The sequence below is a fragment of the Nomascus leucogenys genome, chromosome 20, assembly GCF_006542625.1.
Source record: "Nomascus leucogenys isolate Asia chromosome 20, Asia_NLE_v1, whole genome shotgun sequence".
Taxonomy (NCBI): domain Eukaryota; kingdom Metazoa; phylum Chordata; class Mammalia; order Primates; family Hylobatidae; genus Nomascus; species Nomascus leucogenys.
Window position 1 is genome coordinate 19225402 of NC_044400.1, and position 24821 is coordinate 19250222.

The 24821-nt window shown below is 43.1% G+C and overlaps 2 protein-coding genes across 5 annotated transcripts in view; both read left to right on the forward strand.

Moving 5' to 3' along the window:
* Window positions 1–8988, forward strand: part of NCKAP5 (NCK associated protein 5) — a 990316-nt gene extending 981328 nt beyond the window's left edge. Inside the window, exon 19 of the mRNA XM_003267587.3 lies at window positions 7825–8988. Coding sequence (XP_003267635.2) covers window positions 7825–7841 — 17 coding nt within the window. The 3' untranslated portion in view covers window positions 7842–8988. The remainder of the gene's footprint in view (window positions 1–7824) is intronic.
* Window positions 8989–9592: 604 nt separating this feature from the next.
* The window catches only part of LYPD1 (LY6/PLAUR domain containing 1), a 31104-nt gene continuing 15875 nt past the window's right edge, over window positions 9593–24821 (forward strand). The window contains exons 1-3 of one of the 4 annotated variants that reach the window (XM_012502560.2): window positions 10844–11078; window positions 11206–11244; window positions 12583–12720. In XM_012502560.2, coding sequence (XP_012358014.1) covers window positions 11018–11078; window positions 11206–11244; window positions 12583–12720 — 238 coding nt within the window. In that variant the 5' untranslated portion in view covers window positions 10844–11017. Of the gene's footprint in view, window positions 9940–10754; window positions 11279–12582; window positions 12721–24821 lie in introns of those variants that run through there. The other 3 variants (XM_003267586.4, XM_030801146.1, XM_030801147.1) reach the window with 3 other exon arrangements.

Here is a 24821-nt window from a genome sequence, read left to right on the forward strand (position 1 = left end):
CATGTTCCATTTAGTTAAGCTGTTTACACAGGCTGATAGCAATGTGCTGTCTTGTTTGCCCAATTCTGGATCATCAGAAAATAGTGCACATTTTACTTTCGGAGAAATTGACCACAACTCATCGAATCTGAAGCATTATTAAAGTCAGTCAACCTATGTTTAAAATTGTCTTTGTGGATCTGTTCCCCCCGCTGGAAAACAGAAAATCCAGATTTTCAAATGGACATTGAAAATGATGACGCTAATATCAGAGTTTGCAGGAATCACAAATGTGTTTCATATAACAATTTTACCCCAACTTACATGCCTTTCCTCTTCCCAGATGCCTTTCTGTGCAGTAAGCAAATTTGTGATTTTCTTCCTGCTACTTTATCTTCCTACTAAGGGACATCCCCTCCCATCTTTCCCCCGTTTTCCATATATGGGGACGTTTCTTATCACTGATGAAATGACTTCTCTTTCCTTCAGTACTCTTGATCTAGTGTTTAAATGTCCTTTGTGGCCATTGTTTATCTTCAAAATGCATCCTTTTCCTTTCCACAAGGTGTATTATTTTCTAACAACCCTAAGCTTCCCACTGACTTTCTCTCTGCTTGCTCTTTTTCTCAAAAAGTAAGTTCATTTCCCCCCTCTGGGTTTAGGGGTTCCAGGAGAGGTCATTGAAAACCATCGATCACAGTAAAGGACAGCAGTATAGTTAATATAGTCATAAAAGCACATCTCTGCTGAAAATTACTCTTTCACCTAATAAAATCTGTTTGCCTTGAGGATACTGAAGAATCTCTAGGACCCCAGTAAGAAAACAGAGTGCCCCCAAGTGCCAAATCACATCTCCCTGAGTGTGGTTGGAGGGAGAGAGTGGTTCTCTATTACCAGTGCGTCACATTAATTTTTCAGAAGGGCAAGTGAAGAGTAATGTGTCCAGTTGAGGTAACAGAGGGAACCGAGCACCGGGAGAAAGTAATTATCCAAGTTGAAATTTGACCAGGTTAACAGGGTTAATATCACAACTCTTGAGAAAAGTGTGGAGGGGTCTCTAGTGATCACCAAAGGTCATTCTATCTATTTTTATGTCTCATCTAGAAAGTAGCTTCGCCAGGAATGCAGTAAGAGGCGGCATTAAGGAAGAGATTAACTAGTGCCTCTGAGAAAAGAGAAATGACTTGAGCTGCATCTTTTCCCTTGAGGTTGGCCTGCCCTTTGCAAATAGCACTTAACATAGACTTTGAGATGTGCACAAATCTTCAACTAAGAGACCTTGGATTAAAATACCTCCTCACCATTCCCACAACAAGAACATAACATAAAACTCTTTCCTGAATCCATCTTCCCAGTGCTCAAGATTCGTTCATCAGAAAAGGGATGGGGTAAATCACATGTTCAGCTTCAACCCAAAACCCTTGATTAAACAGACTGTCTCTTAGACTTTCCTTATTTGCTTCCAAATGGAAGCTCTGCCATCTTTCACACCTGCTGGATCATCTTCTTCCTATTTCTTTGCCCATAGAGACGCTTCTCTGTGCAAACTAACTCCCTGCAGCACCAGAATTTTCCTGCATCTTCTTGGCCTTCGTCCATGTATGACTGTCTAGTTAAAATCTGCATCATATGTAATGAGAGATGTTGGGTGTTAGTAGGGGACACCTTGGACACCTTCTTCTCAAACATTATTTTGTTTGAGAAAAACATGGAAGGAGCTTCCTAGGGTAACGCTGCTGGAGTCTCTGGGCCCCTTATTCACTTCTCCCAGGGAATGAGGGACCGACTTGCCTAGCAAGTTCAGGAAGGGAACTGCAAGTACTGCTCCCCACTTCTTGCTCTTCCTAGTCTCCCTCTGGAATCAGACTGTCAGAAGCACAAATTTCTGTTCTGTTCCTTCATGCTGTAGTTTTTACAGAAAGACATTTGTTTCCCAGCCCAGGGCTGCTAATTACTAAGCTTGTCTATTTCTTGGGATCAGTGTGAGGAAACCCACTTCTTTACAGATGGAAACCTTGTTCTCCAATCAAACTTTCTCCTAGTAAAGCTGATCTTTTGGCCTCCCATCAGCCTTTTTCTTTTATTTTTTTATGTCATTGAGAACTAAGGTAGGGAAGAGGGGTGTTAGGGTTCGTTATTGTGCCACCTCAAATTCCAATAATAGATGCCCAGAAGATATCCAATTAAGAATATTTTAGAGTCACAGAGCTTTATAAACTGGGAAGATTCAAAAAAACCTTTAATGTAAAGAAACTAAGGGTCAGAGGGCTTACACAGCTAATTAGCACAATGCCAGGAATTGCACACTGGTTTTTAAATACCTGGGGTAATACACAGTGATTAAGATCCCAAGTCCTGTAGTCAGGCTGTTTCTGCTCAAATCCTGATTGCCTAACTTATTAGCCACATATATGTGGACTAACATTTAGACTTCTCTATCTGCATTTTCTCATTTGTGTAATGGGGATGATAATAGTGCTATCTCACAGGCTTGCTGTTAGGATTAAATGAGATAATTCATGCAGTGCATTCAACCCAGTACCTGACTCATAGTAAAAACACTTTATAAATAGGGCTATTTTCCTACCACATGTTTTCTTGATCCATTGGCAGTGAATCTCTATAGCAATAGAGAAATAAGAAATTACGTTGATTAAAGTCCTGTTTGCCTTAACTTGTGCTAAGAGCTCCAATCCTCATTATAAATGTTAGTACCCAGGTGAGGAACAATGCTGCATTTGAATTTCACAAATAGATTGGATCTCTTCCTGACACTAGATATACTAACCAATATTTTTAAGATATAATCAAAGGATGGAAATGTATTTGAAATAATGAAAGAGTAGCATTTATCACAGAACAATAATTGATTGCACTATTTCATGAATTTGCTATTTGTTCTCCTCTACCATGGACAGGAGTTTCTGGCTGTACACATATAACATGTATCTCTTTGAAGCTGATACCATCATGCATATATTTTTTGCTAGTTTATCACTTGAGTTTTTCTGTATCATCTCATTTATTTTCCACCTCTTCCTTATGGCAAGGGTCCATATCTCCTCCAATTTTATCCTTCTTGGTGTTCAGGATATTGCTCTAGTCAAAAATCTCTACTTCATGACTATTGTGAACTATAAAAAAAAAAAACTACTGTGAATTTTTGTGTGAAAAATCAGAAAACTAAGTTTTCAGGTCTAATTTCACTTGGATTTGAATCTGTGTGAATCACAGATTCCATAAATATCGCATGGAAAGTACAGCTGACTCTGGCCTCCCTCGCCTTCCAAGCTGATGGAAGAGCAAAGTGAGATCATAGATGAGAACGCAGTTTGGAAGTCAAAGCTTTTTATAACCCATGTACTGGCTGATACTTTCATGAGTCTGATTGAGTTTCCTAGAACCTCTTGGGGTAGGCATGCCTCTATTTCTGTCTTTATAGTGATTAATTGTGTACTACAGAATCCCCAAAGGGAGAGACCCTCTGGGCAACTCTTGGTCCTGAAGTAGACTACACAGTGTTGTACAGATGCAATAGAGTCATAATAGATGAATATTTATTGGAATTCCCTCCCTCCTCTTTACTGTATATTTCAATCCTATTTGCCCTTCAAAACCATTCCAAGAGCACCCTTTTCTATAAAACTTCCTCTGAGAATCAAGACCACAAGACTATTTGCACAAAGCTGGTCACATAGTAGATTGGTTTGATGGAATGACTGCTTGACTACAAGGAATTAAATTAATAAAGGTCTAATTCTCAAGAGATTTCTGGAGAATATGTCACTATATACTTCTTGCTTGAATTATCACTAATAATTCCATGGTTACACTAAAGGCAGGAAAATATTTTAAGAAAATGCAAAGCTATTTATTTAAACTTGAAAATGTATTTTCATCTTGCCTGTTTAGTCCTACTTTTATTCCCAAGTGCAGTTTAAAAAAAAAAAAAAATCCACCAAAAAGTCATCTGTACAACTGTTGCCACCTATAGGTGACAAATGTAGTATATTAATTTTATAATTCTGATGAAGCACAACACAGGAAGGAATTGGCGATGTTTTATGGAACCTACACAATTCTCGTCAAACACTAATCTTCACCGGGTCTATCATTATTGTTTTTGTTCTGTAATTGCTATTTCAGATGCTTCCCTTAAAGATAATATTGGCTAATATTCATAAAGTAGTTTTCCAAGATGAAAGTTGAGAGCTTCATCTCTGCAGGCAGACTGCCTAGATCTAAATCCAAAGTCCATCCCATACTGCTACAGGACCTTAAACAAGTTACTTACCTTCCTCAAGCCTTGATTGCCTATAAATGGAGATACTAATGGCACCTACTCTGTAGAATTCATGTGAGGATGGAAACATAGAATCTATGCACTATGCTTAGCAGAATGTCTGTACAGAACACACACTGTTAAATGGGAACTGTTATTACCATGATTAGTTTGCAAAGCACTTTCACATATAGTTGCTGCAAACTAATGTGAACTATTTTATTATCATTTGCCAGATAGATCATTAACACATTATTGTTTCACCTCAATCCCTCCGTATATGTTAAATCTAAACGTTATTCAACTACAAAATTTCAAAAATATCTAAGATCTGACAAGACAATGTTGAGGTTCGGTATGCTCCTATAGGCAGAAAAGTAAGCCACTTTAGTGTTTTTATTCTTAGCTGGCGGAACCACTTGAGGAGCCCAAACTCATAGTTAAGACTCTTCTGATCTTAGGGGAAGTCTCCATTAAGAAACTACTGATGATTTAGCATTGGACTAGGCCTTCAAAAAGAAAGCTGGGAGAAGGGGAATAGGGGAGTGGATGAGCTGAAGTAGGACACTGTAAAAAAAAAAGGATAAAACAACATGCCTAGCTCAGAAACTCAAACAGTGCAAAGATTGCAATTTGGTATGCATACTGGGTATTTTGTTATTTTTTTAAATGTGAGCCAATAATTAAAAGTCAGTGAATTTTAAATATAAGCAGATATTGATCTAGATGTATCTCCTCATCTTTGAAATCAAAAGGTCTGCACCCACATTTCTGCACAGCTAGATCTAAGTAGCTGCTACCGCCTTTAGATCCAGCACATGCTCCTGAGCTGACTGCAGCCCTCGCCACTCCTTGTGGCTGCCCTGCCTAGAGGCTGAATGCTAGTTGGTCCATATGGTCACTTTTGCACGCATGTTGTTTTTACAGTCAAGTAATACGTCTGCACTCACTTTTCATCAAAACTGTAAAAATAAAAGGAAACCCGAGAAGGTCATGTTTCTTGTTTGCTTTTGTTTTTTTGTTTGTTTGTTTGTTTTATATATAATGGTCCCTTCTTTCATTTCTGTAACCTCTCTGGCCAGTGTAGGTCTTTGTTATAATTAACTGAAGCAACAAATCTGTAAGCCTGAAACATTTGAAAACCTGATGACAGTGAGTGTTTTAATGGCAATTAACTCTTTCCAAATTCCACCATTTCAGAACGAATTATACTTTCCACCTGTCTGTCTTCCCTCCAGGGGTCATGTTTTTCTAGACTAGTGGGTCTCAAATTTCAGTATGTATCAGAATCACCTGATAATCTTGTTAAAAACTGATTGCTGGCCTTCAGAGTTTCTGATGTAGTAGGTCTAGGTGGGATCCAAGAACTTGTATTTCCAGGAAGCTCCTTGGTGATGCTGACGTTGCTGGTCTGGGGAACACACTTTGAGAACCACCATTCTAGAATAAGAATCCAGCCTTACATTTATTCGCACCCACTACTGTCTGCCAGAGCTTTAAATTTCTTTATTTCTAATACTTATTGCAATCTTGAAATAAAGATGTATCTTATCACCATTTTACACCTGAAGAAAGATGCTTGTAGCACTCAGCGGGTGAAAGGGCCAAGCTGAAATCAAAGCTCAGCCTGTCTGCCCTCAGGGCCTCAACGATCCCCCTGCAGGGCACAATTTTATTCAGCTGTGTATCCTCAGTACCGAAGCCTTTAGCCTGCCTTGCAGTAGCTTCTCTAATGAGTGTGTGTTGAATGAATTTGAGATCCACATAGATGAGAAATAGGCAAGAAAAATACTTGTGGTTCTTAAATGAAGAAAAGGGGAGAAGACATACAGCTAAAGAGAAAATTGCATTGAATGCCCTTTATTTACCTACATTTGGTAAAGGTAGGCAAATTGGCACAGTGTTGAAAGGGGCCCTTGGATGGAGTTATTTCTAATTATGGAGCCACTTTTCTGTAATCAGCTGGGAGTCTGTTCCTTAGCCTGCCTCTGGTTTCAGGGCAGCTGTTTGAGATTGAAAATTAGCTCCGTGAGTAATGCTTCTGCACGTTATTAGTATAATGAAATAAGCACTAGATCTAGGATGATTTTCAAATATTCCCATAGAATTATACCATTTCCTATAGCAGAGAAATTCTGCCCGTGTCTGCTCTTGGAACACAGAAGCCATCCACTTCCGTCTCTCTCTTCTCTTTCTGTTAAATATTTAGCATGTGAGAATCCATAGGCTTTGGCTATATCTATTTTCCCAATCAAAACACAGTTTCCTCATTGCAACCTTGTAAGTCCAGCATAACAACGTTGGGGGTGGGGAGCATGGTGCACAGCAGAACTGCACATGTTAGAGACGGTTTGGCAAGTGGAATTTTTGGGTAACAAAACGGAAAACAGGACATTTTGTCCTTTATTATGTAAGAACATGGTTTAATGGAAAGAACAAGAGCATGGAAGGCAGTCAGACAGAAATTCAAACCCTGTTGTCTGCCATTTGCTGGGCAACCTTGGGCAAATATCTCTGTCACTCTGAGCCTTGCATTCCTTCTCTTTAAAATGGGGTCGTTTACTTTGCAGGTTTGTGAAAAAGCTGATAGAATCTGTTAAGTGTCTTTTACCTAGTGGATGCTTAATAAATGGTAACACTATCATCTCTAAGCCCCTGGGCCTGCTTATTTCCTGTGTTTGGATGGAATTTCTGCTGGAAAGAGGAAAAGAAGATTAGAAACATTGTAGACACTTTTTCACGTCTGTTCTTCTCATTGTTTTTGGCATCTGTGCCTTCCTCTGTCCTCACCTTAGCCCTTAGGAGCCAACTGAGCAACCGAATATATTCATGTTTACAGGGTTTACCTATGATAATTATTGAATTTGGTGCAGTGCTTTATAATATTATACAGGGAATTAATAACAGTAATATCCCGGTATAAACTGGTATCACTAGACCTTCTGGAGCAGAGGGGTTACTCAGCTGTTCACCTGCTGCTTTAATTTTTAAGCCCCTGGGCCTTCTAGGATCTACACCCAAAAACCTGGACATCCCTTTCAAATATCTTAAGTCCCATAAAGGGACAAAATACTAAAATGGCAATGCTTCTAACAAGCTTAACATGTATTCGAAAATGGCAAGTTAGGGGATTTTTATGTCTTTTTTTTATTTAAAAAAAAATATTACCATAACTTCTGGCTGAAATTCAATCCCTAGTCATATTTAGAAAAAGTACAACTAATACTTAGCAAGGAAAGAGAGGAGTCTGAAACTTTGATGAAGAAAAATAAGGCACTTTACCTGAACAAATTTCAAATGGATCCATTTAAAATGAAATTAAGTGGCACTTAACTGGTTTGCAAATTGGGACCTATTTATCTCAGTAAAATGATTAAAGTCCTGATTTATCCTTAAAATTGGCTTTATTATTACATTTAATTATACTAGAAGATTGTTAAAGACTTGTAGGTTTTCTCTATCCCTTTAAACTGTACTTTATACAGACAATAATTGAATATTAGATAGGATAACTTGATTTTCCAAAGAAATATGTTTCTAATATTTTCTTCTTTTTATTGCAGAAATTGAAACAACTTGAAGAAACAAAAGACGATCCCGAGAATAGATTATCAAAAATTTCCCTGGAGTCATTCAATAAATTTAACAGCAATACTGTGATTTTATTAGAAAAAGAGAAGAACTCTCTGAACAAGGTTGAAGGACAGAAGGAAGAAAAAGAAAAAAATGAAGAGACATCTTTGAGTAGTTCAGATAGGCCTGGGGTAGACAACTTGGAATCTTTGAGTGATTCTTTATATGATAGCTTCTCTTCCTGTGCCAGTCAAGTTTCAAATGATGTATAAAGGACATCTCTTCCCTTAGTGAGCTGGGACTGGAGCGCTTAAGAAATGACGGGTGGGGGCGGGGGGTGCATCGCTCGATAGAGATGACAATAATAAACTATTGCAGTACCAGAGCCTTCATTGTCAAATTCACAGCAGGCAACCCACCAGAGCTTATTTCTCTGACAGGGCAATAAAGATAGACTCCATTTATTGTGTTTCAAGAGGATTAAGCGTAAACACCCCTATGATACAGAATCCTTAATTTTGCACTTTTTTTGAATATTTGTACAGAAGTTGTAAATTTTTTGGAAGAGAATTTATATTTGTAGCAAAAAAAGACAGCAATAAATGGAATCAGTGCCATGCTCTTGAAATAATGTACTAAGTCTTAGAAGTTGACAATAATATATATTTTTTAAAATCCCAACTGAAGTTTTTGTGAAGTTCATTGTCCTGGTCCTCAAATTGTTTGTGGGTACACTCTGTAAACCTACAACAGGGCCGGCCAAAAAATCAGAGGATTCCTCCTCATCTCTCCAGCTCACAAATCTCAATTTGATAGAAATGTTCATTTTAGTGTGATTTCAGATTCGTTGCCAGAGATTCAGGTGATAGTAATAAGTGTCATTCTGCTTCTGCTGAAAAATGAAAAGGGTCCTGAAGTGTGGACACTGATTGGGAGTGTGACATTGTATCAGAAACGACCGAATTCTATTTCCAATACCAGTTTTTCCTTCCAGACAGTTCTTTAGATTGTCTTCTACTTAGTGCTTCTCTATGATCCTATTATTTGATTTTTATCTTCTTGCTCTTTTTATTAAAATCTGGGCACTCTAAAAATGAAAACAAATTTCTATTTGCAATGTTCACTTTTAAAAATAAAATTAATGGTGCTACGAAGAATTCTTTTTAATATCTTTTTTTCTACAAAGACTGTTTATATGTAAGGATAAATTCTATTTTAAAGGTTATGTGTATTTTTTCTAGATGTGAACTATTTATAATTGCTTATGTACAGGAGCTTGTAAACTAGGCACAATAGAAATATTTTTAGGATCTATATGGCTACTTTAGCACATAATTGTTTCTTTAAAGAGTATTGTATGATCAGTGTTATTTGGTTAATTTGTGCAATTTGTTTTATCTTAAATGAAAATTATGTAAAATGTCCTTGTCTTTCAGACTTTAAAAAATCTTTTTGTTTCCTTTCTGAATAAAAGTTATATCACAATTGCACCCTCTGAAAACAGAAAATAACTTGCTCAAGGACCTTTTGGCCCAGTCAGTTACTTGAATCTTGACTCACACGTGCTCTTAGGATGGGTTCCCAGAAGGAATAAATAAACTGGCCCTTTTGCTCTAGAGATAGTAATTTAGCCAATTGTTAAGATCAGAGTCTGCAGACAGGTGAGTAATGGTCAAAGCATTTCAGTCTCCCCGAGGGTTTAACCAAATAGAAAGGAAAGAAGGGGAGGAGGAGGGAGGGAGAGAAGGAGCCTGAGGCAGATATGGAACGATCTCTGCAGAGGAATTACAAAGAAAGTCATTTAAGCCCCTTTCCAGACCAGCTCTGCTGGGAGGATGCAGAAATAAATGATCAGCGTCCTGGCCTGAGAGAGCTGCCCCCAGAAGTGGCCGCGGGAGAAAAGCGTGAAGAGGGGCAAAGCTTAGGAGGCGATTTCCACGGAAATCCATGCTCCCTAAGGATGTGGGGAAAGGGGGTGGGAATGTGCGGATTGGGGGCGGGGGCACCAACGCACTCCGGCGGGCAAGCGGTCTCCCGCACCACCTGCTGCAAGGCTCGGGAAGGAAGGCGAAGATAGCACAGGGGCATCCCCGGGAGTACGCAAGGTGGGTCACTTGGACTTTGCGGAAAGAAGAGGAATTTGAGGGGTGTGGGGAGCAGCCAGAGGCCGAGTTCGAGGCTGGGATGGCCTTTCAGGAGAGGACGTGGGAGTATGTACTAATAATCGGTGGCTTTGGGGAAAGCAGAACGGAGCCGGTCGGCGTTTTGGAGACAAGGAATGGAGGAGAGCAACCCTCTTCTTCACCCCGATTTGCTTTCTGGTAGGACCTCAAGGCAGGTGTCCCCGGGACGGCGTTCTCCTAGGCTAAGCGACCAGGGCGGTGTCAATGCACCCTCCCGTGGTGCGCGCAGGCGGGAGAAGGGAGGGCGGCCCGGGCAAGCGAGACAGTTAAGGCAGTGTCCCCACCACACCCCCAGACTGGCCACGCCGAGCTGGTTCTTGTGACAGAAGGCCTTCTCGGAGGAAGAGGGGGCACAGCTGCACAGGATACCCTAGGGAGCCTGAGGGCGTGGAACTTTGCCAGGCGCACGGGAACGCTCGCCCTTCCTTTCAGCCTCCCGGGGCACCAGGCTCCAGCGGCCCGCAGCGGGACAGCCTCAGTTGTGTGGGCTGGACCCAGTCGCTGGGGTACTGACCAGTCCTGGAAGGCGCAGAGGACGTGGAGTGGGGAGGCTGCGTCGCTATGTGCGAAGGGCCAGCCGGGCACGCAGTCCTCAGACCCTAGTCCGCACACCCGGCTGGTCCCCAGGGCACCTGCTGCGCCCTCCTCGCCGCTCCCCCAACTTCCAGCCTCCCCACCTCAGAAAACTGCCAGTTCCCTCCCGCCCCCCGGCGCCCCTTTCCCAGGAACGTGCGGAGGCGGGAGAAGAGGAAGACCGGAAGGGGGTGGGGATGTGGAGAGACCGTCCCAGCCTTCCCCGCCCGCCACCCCCACCCCAACTCGGCAGCCGTCACGTGGTGCCTGGAGAGGGAGGTGGGGAGAAACGGCGAGACTTTTGTGGGTGCTCGGGATCGCCAGTAGTTCCTTCAGTCTCAGCCGCCAACTCCGGAGGCGCGGTGCTCGGCCCGGGAGCGCGAGCGCGAGGAGCGGAGACCCGCAGCCGGGAGCCCGAGCGCGGGCGATGCAGGCGCCGCGAGCGGCACCTGCGGCTCCTCTAAGCTACGACCGTCGTCTCCGCGGCAGCAGCGCGGGCCCCAGCAGCTTCGGCAGCCACAGCCGCTGCAGCCGGGGCAGCCTCCGCTGCGGTCGCCTCCTCTGATGCGCCTGCCCGCTCCTGGCCCCGGGACTCCGGGAGAATGTGGGTCCTAGGCATCGCGGCAACTTTTTGCGGATTGTTCTTGCTTCCAGGTGAGAATACCCAGAGGCCAGCAGCCGGGGCCAGGTGCGCACAATCCGTCTACCCGCCAGCCCTTTTGCCCCCAAGGCGCCCACCTCGCGGCCGGCCCTGCGCTGGGGCTGCCCAGCGGGAGTTGGCGGCCGCGACTGGTGCCCCGGGGCGCGAGGCTGGGAAAGTGTCCAAGTCCCGCGCTGCAGGAGGAGAGCGGGGAGCGGCGGGTTTGCCGGACTCCGGGCTGCAGCTTCTCGGGCTGCACCGTCGGGAGAAGCTGGGCTTGAGAGGAGGGAGGGTCCGAGCCGTGCTGGGATCTGGGCGAGGGAGAGGAGGCGACATCTCCGAAGCCTGCCAAGTTGTCTGGCACCTCGGGCACCCCGTGGGAGTGGCGCCGCCGACAGGTGAGCGGCGCGCGAGGCAGCCTGCAGCCACGCTGAAGCTGGGTTGCTGCGCTCAGAGTGCGATAGATGTGGGGCTGCGGGAGCGCGGGTAGTTGGGTCTAGACAGGAGCGCGTACGCCGAGAACAGCCAGGCCGAAGCGACCAGAGGCGCAAAGGTCTCGCGTCCTCTCTCCAGTTCGCTGACTGGCTCCCGACTAAGCTCTGCAGAGCTGGAACCCCGACCACCGACCCTAGCCGAACGGTTGTCCTGAAAGCCGGGGCCTGGAAGAAAGGGCTGCGGGGTCGGGGTCCAGGGTGCGCGCGCTCACAAACGCCCTTTCCCACCCTCTGTGGCCATCCGGGTCGCCGCGGGGACGGCCCCGGAGAAGGGCCGCCGACCTGGGCTCGGAGACTTGCTGCGCAGCAGCGCTTGGCGTCTGGCACCTCCACCCTTGTTCCCAGGTGGTCGCTCAGGGATCCTCAGAGCCCTGGCAGAGAAACGCTGACTTTAAAAATTAAATAAATAAAAACTGAAAAGACGTCTGCGAATGTAATCACGAATGGTGCCAAAATAGTAATTAAGTAATTTGTAACCAATTAGCAATTAGGCAAATTCTTTGGCTTAGGCTTGAGCTAACGCACGTCTCCAGAGCTACTTCGCTCTTGGGGTGTTACGGTCCCCACCCTCCCTTCAACTTCTTGGGAAAAGGCCTGGGGTGGTGTTGGATGGCTGCTTTGTGTCTAGAGCCGGGGTCCAGGGGTGGCGGACACTATTCCACTTTCTCCCATAGGACCCTAGGTACCCGCGCCGCCCCCTGCCGGTTTCAGCCACATCCAGCCCTACCCGGAGACCCAGGAGTGCCCCAAGCCTGCCACAGGCCGGGAGCCGCCGCGCTCTGAGGCGTGGGATGGTCGTGATTTCCGGGGTGGGCTCTGTGGGGGCCGGATCTGAACCCGACTGCGTCTGTCTCGCAGGCTTTGCGCTGCAAATCCAGTGCTACCAGTGTGAAGAATTCCAGCTGAACAACGACTGCTCCTCCCCCGAGTTCATCGTGAATTGCACGGTGAACGTTCAAGACATGTGTCAGAAAGAAGTGATGGAGCAAAGTGCCGGTAAGAGCCTGGCAGCCCTCCCCCTCGCTCTTAAGCCTGTGCTGTGGGGTGGGAGTGAGGGGGCCATTAAATAACAGGAAAAAGGACTGACTTTGATTTAATGCCCACACACTGTTATCGCAGATTTACTTTTACAGTGCTGGGAAAATGAAGAGTTCCAAGTTACTTTAATCTCATTAGAGTTAATTACCAAGGCTTCTCCCCAAGGGTCTTGGGAGGGGAAGTGCATTTAAATTAGTGGCTCTCCTCTTTTTATTTACTCCCTTCACCTCCCTATGCTAAAAGCTGATGGAGGTAGAAAATATATGGCTAACCAGCCCCGGCTTGGGCAACTAGACAGTAGCCTTTGAGCATTGTCAGCCTGAAATATGGAGCTAGCTGAAGTTCCCAGAGGTCAGAGCTTGAAAAATGTGTTTTGTCATAGAGGCACACCATATTTCCTTGAAGAACACTACAGGATCTTTATTTAATTTTAGAACTAATGCATCAACTTCCAGGCACAAATTGCCAAGATCTTTCAAAGGAATGCCGTTCTCAGCCCTACCAGCTTAGCTGCTGGCTGGCTGAGAAGAAGGCCTGAGCATCCCGTGAGGGAAGGGGGGTCTTGTGGGATAGCCCGCACTCCCTCTAGTTGACCAAGAATCTTCTTGTTGAGGTAGAACTTTCCAACCCTCTCCTCACCCCCTACCCCAGCTGTCTTATCAAAAGTCAAAGTTCTCCAAAGTGTATCTGGAACTTTGGGAGAATAGGTAGAGCTGTTACTTCAGTTTCAAGGTCAAAACCATAAACACAGACCTTGCCATTTTAAGGATATTAAAAAGATGGGACATAGCATAACTTGGTGGCTGATAGTGAATGAACCAAAGCCCCCACTTCCTTTAGTTCTGTGAACTGCCTGCAGAGCCCGGTGAAGTGATTAGAACTGTTATATGATTCCCTTTACCCACTGGCAAATCAATGCAAGGACTCTAGTTTTAAAGCCAACACCTTGGGAAAGTCGTTTCTTCTCAGAGAAGGGCCTGGAAATGTCGTATTGGTATCCTCATGGTTATTTGGAAGGCAGATGTTAGTTTGTCACTGTGCTGTGTTGTGGTGTGTGTGCAGTTGTAAGGGCTGGTTTTTATAGGTCATTATTTGTTGCACCAAAATCACTCTTCTGGGAAGCCTGAGACATACTGGCTCTCAAGGGTAACTTGTCCTGAGAAATGCGGTAAACATTATTTTGGCACATGGGATTTGGGCTATTAATAATGCAAAACAAAACAAACTTGGTGATAATTCTTTAGTTAAGATTGATAGGGATAGTTTGAACAAATGGGTTTTTTTTCTACTTGTGTTTCTTTCCTACGTTTTACCTGAGCAAAGAATTTACTGCCTTTCTACCAGAGGGACTGCTGTGATTTTAGTCAGAATTACTGTTAACACTTTATTGTTACATTCAAATATTTGCAGCTTTCTTGAGACAGTAGTTTAGAGCCAGACAAAATGAGAATGTACTGTGGACACATTAAGAACTTCTTCAGCGTCCACAAGGCCACTGCTTACCTGGGTGTCATGTTTTATCACCTGGGATATGGTTGAGAAAGGGATGTAAGCTAAATTTGAGTCAGAAGAGGTCCTTTTTCTGAGACACATGTCTTCTTCTCTAAAAGTGTGTCTAAGATGAATACCACACACTCCATTTTCAAAGTGCTGTTTTTCATCTTGCTTCATTCTGTCCTCAAAAACCACTCTGTAAAAGAAGCAGAGCAGGCATTTTAACTTCCATTTTATCCACAGAAACCTCAGCACAGTCTTCAAGTGCCTGGCCTAAGGTTGCTCGTTTTCTATAAGCTCAGACAGGGTGGGTACCTTGTCTCCAAACCAGGCCCCTCTGGCCACAGGTCACAGACCAACAGGTAGAGACAGAATCAAGTAATAAGGCCGTTTCAATTGTGAAGTTTGACAAACAGAAGCAGTTGATGAACTCGAAGGAAAAGGTTATGAAGGGAAGGATGCTAGGTCAGGGTGTGTGCACATGGAAGCAAGGCATTCTAAGCCTAAATTTCATAGAAACAAGCCAAACGGATTTGTTTCTGCATCAAAAGAGCAATGTCCAAGGGGGGCCTTATACCTCCAAGGCACTTCCATTTTTCTGTCCATGTACTTATTAGGGACCAATTTAATTTTTGCCAACAAGGATAGAGAGTAAACCTAAAACTTTAAGTGAACACAGTTTTAGTATAATCATCATAGTAACAAGAGCTGGTTTTGTTGAGCGCTCGAGGCGTCTGACTCTTTTCTGTGGGTTTGTACGTATAGAATCTCATGAAATCTGGTGGTCGTCTTTCAAGATCTTGTTTCCTCATGCCACAGCCAGTCAGCATGTAATTCTATTACATGGTCAACATCTTCTCTCCAGAGAAAATAATGCCTGTTAAATGATGCTATTAAGAATTGAAGTCAGAATTTCCTTTAAGTTTGATCAGTAACAGATGTTGTCCTGAGAATCTCAGCATACTAGAGCTGGAAGAGCCCAGTGACTCCTAGTTAAAGATGCATGTTGGAAACTTGCTTGGAGTTTTGTTCAACTCCACATGCCTGGGTCTCTGCTTAAAGAAACCCATTTCATAAATCAGTGGTGTATCTGGCCATGGGTCTTTTATAAACCTGCCAATGACTCTGGGGTGACCCAAGTTGAGAACTGATCTGGACAAAACTTTTTGTGTTATAGAGGAAGAAAGCAAGGTCCAGGCAAATTAGATGCTTGGTCCAAGTTCACCAGCCAACTGTTACTAAGAGGCGCTTGAAGCCTGCTTCTCAGGCCAGCACCTTTGCTGTAATACCACATGGCCAGCATGTCGTAAAATATCCTGCCAGGTCTGCCTGAAAAGAAAGTCCAGGCAAAGTTCAAAGAGTTTGGACCATTTTTCATATCCACCAAGTCCACCTAACAGTCCAGGTAGACAGGCCATGAAGTGGATGTCAAAAGAATCTGAGAACCAACCAGTGAGATTTTTAAGTTTGAGTGCTATCTGGACTGGAATTTTTTCATAGGTATAGAAAAACCAGGGCTTTAAATCAACTAAGAAAATTTAATGAGCTAAGCCAGTCTGACATTAAGCAGTAATGAAAGGTGTTCTCTTCCCAAAAAATACCAGCCATGCAATATGTATAGGCCTTCAGTTTTCTGGACTAAGTCTGCAAGCTCAGCTCTTAAAAATTTTGAGGCAGGTACATTTAATTTTCCATTGGGAAGTATGTTTGAAATTAACCTTTACCTGTTCCCCAGAGTGACATTCCTATTAGGTGCTGAGATTATTATCCACCACTCTTGTTCCCTTTGGTCATTTCTGGAATAATAAGGGACTGGCTGTGGGGAAGGGAAGGTTCACTTCAACTTCTTTCATTGTCCTTACTAATTGATATTTAAATATTTGCACAACGAATGAGTTCTCACTAGCTCTGCACTTAATGAGTTGGTGTCTATTTACTAGCACCCTTGATAATGACACTTCTTTTGCTCTTGCTTGTCATTGCACTCTGCAAAATATTTCAAATATTGATTTTCATTTCAGAATAGAAGCCCCCTCCAGTATGAATTTTTAAACCAGGGAATAAAGAATGTGAATTTGCATTTGTTTGACAGTGCAATCTTGTAATTAGAGTTTTTCCTCTTGACTAGATACAGTGAAAGGGGCATAATTTAATTTTTATAGACTAGCCAATTTCTGCCCTTAATAAAATATAGCTCTGTCAGTGAGCAAAATGTTACAGGTTCTCCTAAACCTTATTTAAAAGTTAAATGCAGTATATTGAGAGAAAGTTCATGGTCTGAATCAGTAACCTAATCGATCTCTTCACCCATCCTTTGCAACATGCATTAATCTATTTGTCTGTTTTGCAATACAAGAGTTACTGATTTATATGCCATGTTGCGTCTACATTATGGCTGTGTAAGTAATGGCTATTTTCCTTTTGGATTAGTTAGTTGCTCATTAAGTTGGGCAGGGACGGCTTCGTACCTTGGATAGTTTAGTTTTACACCTTATTTTCTCATGAGCTAACTAAGGGATAGCAACAGAGGACTAGATGTCGCAAAAATGCTTGGTCATCCACTCTTAATAGAAAGAAGTAGAAAGTTAACCACAGCCTGTGTTTTCTTAAGTCTATGTCTGCTTAATTTCCCCAAGAGCTAAAATAATAGGCTCTAGTTTGGCCCTGGGATGGGCTTGGCAGCAATGAGGCCCAGTGCTAATCATAGTCCCTTTATTCCTGTATTCCTGTCATAGTCCCTTCATTCCTGTATTCTTTTGAGTGCATGCACTCAAGCTCAAATGCCTGTGCACGCTCATATGCACACGCACACACACAGTCATATATTTGTGTGTGTGGATATGCCTTTCCATTTTTGCTTGTATACATATTTGCATATACCCACATATGCAATGCTTGTAAGAAAAATGAAAATATTGAGTAACCTTTACAGATACTGAAATTGCTTAATCCATGCTATGATGTAGGCATGAAGAACATTTTCTAAGATTTTTTTATTTTTGCAGAATGACTTTGAAGTAGCAGGGGTCTCTGTTAATCTCCCAGCGTCCTCCATTTGTCCCTGTCTCTCCTCCTCCTACCAGGCCCCTCCTGTTAGCTCTCTTTTAGACATCCCATCTGCAGTCCTTAATTTCTCACTGTTAACCCCATTTTGAATCGATCAGATGGGCTATGGAATATGCTCTATGAATAAAGTGAAAAACAAAAACAAAGTTCCACATTCTATCTTTGGCAAAGGAGACTTCAACAGCTTAAAAAACTTTAAAATGAGGCTGGGCGCGGCGGCTCATACCTGTAATCCCAGCACTTTGGGAAGCTGAGGTAGGTGGATCACCTGAGGTCGGGAGTTCAAGACCATCCTGGCCAACGTGGTGAAACCCCATCTCTACTAAAAATACAAAAAATTAGCTGGGCGTGGTGTCACATGCCTGTAATCCCACCTACTCAGGAGGCTGAGATGTGAGGATTGCTTGAACCCGGGAGGCAGAGGTTGCGGTGAGCTGAGATGACTCCACTGCACTCCAGCCTGGGCAACGGTGTGAGACTCTGTCTCAAAAACAAAACAAAAAAAAATGAAAAACAAAACAAACCTTTAAAACAGATTTGGATATCAAAAAATATATCTTCATATATTAAAACCAGCTCTGCTAAAAGGGTTTCCATATCAACTTCAATGAAGTTAGGAATTAAACAGGAAGGGATTCTATTCCGTGAATGTTCACGTCCCTACCTCCTTTCCCTTCCAGACGCTGAAAGAACAAACACCTTGCTCTTCGAGGTAAGACATTTTGCCAAGCAGTTGACCACTTAGTTCTCAAGAAGCAACTATCTCTTTCATGTGCCTTCTGAGGTAGTATTCAGAGGGGGAATATCAAATGTCTTTCCCTTGGATTCTCCCAGTGAGTGAAGTATTTGTTTATGTTAACTTTCCAGCTGAACAAGCGTTCAGTGCTGACCTCCCATCTCCATAGATGAAACATTTGAAGATTGATCCAGCTCTCCCATAACACTAATTCCTCCCACTATGATTGCATGAAAGCTGCTGTCATTGATGGTTTTCCTAATGAGTTTAAACAGAGAGGCTTCAAAGCTGGGACAATTTTCCCAAGTGAAAATGAAATGAAGTATGAAAACAAAACATACCATTTTCTTCGAGCTTTGAAAAGGAAATCTGCCTCCCTTACATACTCCTGAAACAAAAATTCTGAATCTATAGAATTGAGAGAGACAGTGTACCCTTGCCCGCCCTCCCTCTCTCCTTCCTGCCCTCCCGTCTTTCCTTCCTTCCTTCCTTCCAATTGACCAACTTAGGTTCTAATGTCCAAACTAAGCAAAGGTTTGTTAGCACACTGTGCAAAAGGACTCAACACTTCAACCCCTGTTTTTTACTTGTCCAATGGAAAGTGTATTGGCTCCCTTAGGGGAGAGAACACCTATGTTCTAGGTTCTTCACATTTGGTAACTTGAAAGAGTTTACTTAATATCCCAGGGGCTTAGCCTCCCCCCTTGTAAAATGTAGAAACAGGCTGCCTGTTTTCTTATGAGATACAGCAAGATAATGAGAAATGCGGTCAGTATAACCATCTTCAAGGAACCAGTGCTAGACATGGAAACCTGTCTTGATGCTCACCAAGAGTTGCCCCGTTCGCTATCCATACCTGCCTCCGAAGGGTGGCCCGGATATTATAGTACAGGTTACTTTGTACACTGTTTCTATATTTCTCAGAATGAGGGAGTCCTTGAATTCAGCCTTTAGTCCCTAATAGTATTATCCTCATAGTTAATTTAGAAGGTTCACAAAGAGATAATATCCCCACTTGATAGTTGGTGAATCTAAGACACAGAAAAGTTGAGCAATTTGCCAAGATCACACAGCCAGTGGGACAAGAATTCAAATACCTTTCACTTCTCCAGGTTTTTTTTCTGTTTTTCACTATGGTGCCATTTTCTATGTTTTCCCTCTTTTTTGTATTTTAACAACAATTTTATTGAAATATAATTCACCCTTTAAAGTATGCAGTAATGTGGTTTTTCGTATATTCATAGAGACATGTAACTATCACCACTAGTTCAAGAACATTTCATCACCCCAAAAGAAACTTTATTAGCAGTCACCCCTCATTTTCCCCTTTTCCCAGCCCCTGGGAACCACTAATCTACTTTATGCTTGTATGGATTTGCCTATGCTGGACATTTCCTGTAAGTGAAATCTCATACTGTGTGGCTTTTTTTTTTTTTTTTTTTTTTTTTGAGACGGAGTCTCGCTCTGTCACCCAGGCTGGAGTGCAGTGGCGCAATCTCGGCTCACTGCAAGCTCCGCCTCCCGGGTTCACGCCATTCTCCTGCCTCAGCCTCTCCGAGTAGCTGGGACTACGGGCGCCCGCCACCACGCCCGGCTAATTTTTTGCATTTTTAGTAGAGACGGGGTTTCACCATGGTCTCGATCTCCTGACCTCGTGATTCGCCCACCTCGGCCTCCCAAAGTGCTGGGATTACAAGGGTGAGCCACCGCACCTGGCTACTGTGTGGCCTTTTGTGGCTGGCTGCTTTTGCTTAGGATCATGTTTTATGGCTCATCCATACCACTTCCACTTTTATTTTGTTTTTTTATTCCATAAGTAGATGCCTCCTTCGTCTTGCTGGGGCAGATATCTAAAAAGAAAGCTCAGGTTTAGCAGTTCCCTACCTTATGGAATGGGATAGAATGAGGTGGAATGGGATGCAGCATGGCTGTGAATCTTAGAACTCCACTGGCCAATTAGCCAATTTGCTGAATTAAAGTAAAAACATGTGCCAAGAGCAAGCCATTCCAGTGAGCTTTCAGGAAAGGAATTGGTGTTCATCAAACATCTGCTTGATGCCATGTACTGGACTGTCCATTCTTGCCCGTCTATTATATAATTCATCTGTTTTTCCTTGAGGAGATCTTGAACTAGTTTCTTTTAAACACAAGAATCCTCAGGCACATGGATGGGCTATTCTTGATGCCTCATGCCCCTGTTGGTGGTCCCAGATGCCCAGCTCCACATCTGGCCTCACTCTTAGGCCCCAGCCCTCAAGAATCCCACACCTCTAAGGCTAGAAGAGACCCTAATCTCTCTGGTCCACACTTCCACTTTACAGAGGAGTACACTGTGGTACAGAAAGGAGTTTTCTTTCCTTGGGGGCTTAAGCATCTTGATAGGTCCGTTTCTCTCTCTTCCCTTGAGAAGGCTTGAGGGTAAAGCAGGTTGAGGGAGGTTCTGGAGACAGGTTCTGGTTAAGGAGATCACATGCTGTTCATCCCCCAAACCAAATCATTTGATTACAGCCGTCGCGCAGGCACAACTCCTTACTCATTGAACTGTGAGACATATCTTTTCTTCTCTGTTAATTTCTTCCAGCAGACTAAGCTGGATTCTTCCTTGCTTTGTAGTTTTCATGGTGGTAGAAGTGACTGTATTTCAGGGAGCTGGAGCAAGGTTGCTGGTAGAAGACAATGTGTTTCCTACCCTGGGAACACCAAAAGAGGCCATACCTGTAACGTAGGATTTTTCAACCACATCTGGAATGAATCAGCCAGCAAATAAAAGAACTAGGAGATGTGCCATTAATTCTTTCTAGAATTTGACTTGTGGCTACATCGTGATTCTGAAACTCTTTTCACAGGCCAGAGCTGTAGGGCATGTTCTCTTATTAGTAAATTGCTTCCAATCTTCTGATTGCTTCCAACACTACAAAGCAAAGCAGGAGATGGACTGAATTAAGTGTTTTAGATAAGGTGAAACCATAGAGAGTTTGTAATAAATTGCTTTTTTAGAAGGATGTGTTTAAATAGAACAGAGCTATCGATTTCAAGGGGTTTATGACTTTGCAAACCATGAGCAGGATCAGATGCAAACGTGATAAAGTGTTGTATTATTTTAAGGAAGTCGTGATACTCGGTCCAGTGCATTTCATTTCTCACTGGACATGGACAGTAGCTTTTTATGTTTTTCTATTTCTTGGACTTCTTCGTGAGCGCAGTGGAATGACTAGAGACAGTGCCGGAGGCAGGCGGCGCCAGGCACGCCATGGTCCATGCATGCTGCACACGGGTTGAATATGAATGTGCAGAGCAGTTTGTGATGCCCTCCACGGAGGCGTCTTCAAAGAGCATCAGCAGAAGCACATGTATTAAGTGACGCTGGGCAATGGGGTTTATGCACTGTTTTATTGCTTATGCAAAATGTAGCAAACCGCTTGGGTCTCCAGTAACTTCAAAGAACCTGTTCAGAAATAGCTAGAGCCTAGTGGGTTGACTAGTCTGCCACCCAGTGAAGACATCCAAAGTGGGAGTGCAAAGGGGTCTCAGCTCCAAAGCCAGCTCAAGATTCTCTTAAGAGTGTCTGTGCCTTCAAAGGGAAAGGCAGCTGATAGGCCAGAGCCACACCTGGAGGCTGATGAGTTAACATTCTCTGAGAGGCAGGACAACTTTCCACTCAGCCTGTCACTGACTGTTGCAAGGGAAAGAGGGATAAAGCAAGTCAGGAGACATTCTGCATAAGAGTGAGTTAAGATCCAGAAACAATTTCATCTTTGTTCAGTGTTCTGCAGCCAGCAGCTCAGTTTGCCTGGGATCACATCCTCTCGGTATTTTAGAGTGTATTTTCCTAATCAAATTGAACTACAGCTTCATTCACGGCTTTCATTTCTATGTACAAGATCCTGAAAGGATGCCGTTGGCTCTCCCGCGCTCTCTCTTTTTCTCTCTCTACCTCACCTTCCCTCTATCTTAAACAGACTCACACACTCACTGGTATGGAGACACGCAATAACTATTTGCCGACTGCGTATATTGAAGAAATCAAGTTTCAAGCTAAAACAAATAGATTTATCACCATTTCAAAATATAGCAGAAATGAAGGAGCTTAAATGTTCAGCATAAGAAGAAAAATAGAATAAAGACAAGTTGAATATACCTTTTACTTTTTAGTTAAACTAGAAATAGCTGACTAATGCCTGTTAGTGATAGTTGTAATTTAAGGAAGCACTCTGAAATGTAATCCACCCCTGGTTTTATAGTTCTTTTTGTCAGCTTGCTTTTAAGGCTGACCTGGCTTTGCTTTGAATAGGAGTGTTTTCAAGAAACACACACACACACACACACACATACACACACCTCTACAACACCAGCTTACATGGTGGTTGAGGAAGCTGGGGTCCAGGTTACCGCTGGCCAGTCCTCAGCTGGAACTGTGCTACCCTGGGAATTCAGCCTTGGTCATCAGCTCCCTTGGGAAGAAAAAATGCCCCCACATGGTTTTATGCCCCCTAGTCCTCTCCCACACAGAAGATGCAAGTTACAAATACACTCAGGTATGTTCCACAAGACACAGGCAGTTAGACTTTCAGCTGAGGGATATACTTGTAAACCATTCAGTTTGGGCAAATTAAACCACAAAGGGAAGCAAACTTTGTTTTTACTCTCCTGCTGTCTGCTTTGCCCTTACACTCTTTCACTGGGCTCTAAGAATTCAACTAATTGCTTGAATTCTTGCCCCCTTTGTTGAATATCATTAACATCACTGTCATGATATTGACAAAACCTGGCATCATCCTCAGGTGGCAGGCCAAAGCAGCTATGGCTGCAACAGCTCCTAGGCATCAAGCAGCATTTTCCATCCCTTCATTAGTCTCTGGGGCAACACTTCCTAACAGAATTTAGCAGCCGTTACTGCTGCCCCAGTCCTTTCTGTTCTTGCCTCCACCCTAGACCTTGCTTCCTGTATCACATAAGAATGTTTTCGGCTGCAAGTAGCAGGGACATAAACCATAAAGACATTTCTTGTTTATGTAACAAGATAGTCTACATAGGTGATCTTGGGGTTGCTCCCACAGCCCAGTGATGTCATCAAAAACCCGAACTGTCTCCATTTTTCTTCTTACTTCCCTAAGCACGTTGGCTTTTTGTCCCCAGGTTTCTTGCCTCTTGATCACAAGATGATCACTATATTCAGGTTCAAGGGAAGGGATAGCACCAAAGAGCTTTTGTCTTAAGCTTTGCCTTTTAATGAGAACACAAAAGCGTTTCCAAAGTCCCCCACAAATTCTCTTTACATTTCACGGGTCAGATCACTGTCTCATGGCCGCTAGTAGCTGTCAGGGTAGTGATTGAGTGGTCAACAGTGATTGTCTGCCAGATCGGCTTTTGAGAAGTCCATGCACAAGATCAGAAAAATTCAACGCAGTGCCTCCAGGGACCCCCGGAAAAAAGACAGGGATAATTTTCTTTCCCGAAAATCACCATTATTTTACCTAAATTGAACGCTGAAATGTATAGTCAAAGGACCTTCATCCTGGATCACTGTCACCCTTTGGAAGAAAAGAAACACATATACTAACACACGTCCTGAACTGTAACACAAGATGTACATGACATTCTAGAATTCTAGTTCATTGAATGCTGAGATACAAAAGTATAACTAAATTTTAGCGTGACGACATCATGTTCATGGTGACAAATATAAGGGTGCTTTGGGTTAAGTGCTTAGATGTTCTCAGTTCATTCCATCTGGAAGTCGTTATGCCACCAAGGACTCTATCTTCCCTACATTTGGGTGAATTCATATGCAAGAAACCTAAGAATCTTTGGGCCCCACTGTGTTAATCTCACCATTTGAGAACAATAATCAGAAGGACATCAGGGTTAAAAATGCAACAACACAGCTTCATAAATCATTGAGGGGCACTGTTAATACTGAGATAATAAGTCATAAATATCTGTTCCCTCAATCCCCCATGGCAAACTGGAGAACAAAGACACCAGCTAAGGGAAAGCAAGTGACTGCACAGAACCTTCCTCCCTCAGAAGGTTATAAATGAGCAAAGAAATCCAAGTCTAATGCAAGACTGAAGTAAAACCAACAACTGGCATCATACATTATGGGTTGGTTGTTTGCTTGCTATAATTAAGTTGACATCAGTGGTTAACAGCCTTGAAAATTAAACTCACCAAAAATCTTTGAAAAGGGTAATCAAAGTCCTCTGAATAATGAACTTAACATATCCCTGTTACAAGGAAAACAAATGTGTTCTTGGGTTATCTTGTTTGATGTCTATTTCATTGTCGATGTGGCTGTTTTCAGAAACATGTGTATTTTTACCCTTAGGGATCATTGCAGCCCCTCAATATTATTCTCAATTTTCAGTTCTACCAGCTAGGCCAAGATGGGCTCAACATCAGTATGGACACGCAGTGTGGAACTTGGCACTTCCTTTCCTTTTTCCCTTTTTAAAATGAGTTGTTAGCATTCTTGTTGGGTTCCTGTGGCCATCTGCAACTCAAATGGAGGGGGCTTTTTTGGCCTTTAAAATATTCACATTCATGGCAAAGCAAAAGTACTTAAGAGCCAGAGCATAAAATTCTCCAGAAAAGAACTACCTTCTCGATCTTCTCTCTCTATTCCTGATAAACGGTGCCCATCGTGGCAGCAATGAGGCAAATGTATAGATAAGCCTCTACTTTCCAAGTCATTTCCATTAGAATGCAGAGAATGTCAAAATTCCTCACACAGTGTTCTTTCAGAGAAAAAAAAAAAATACTT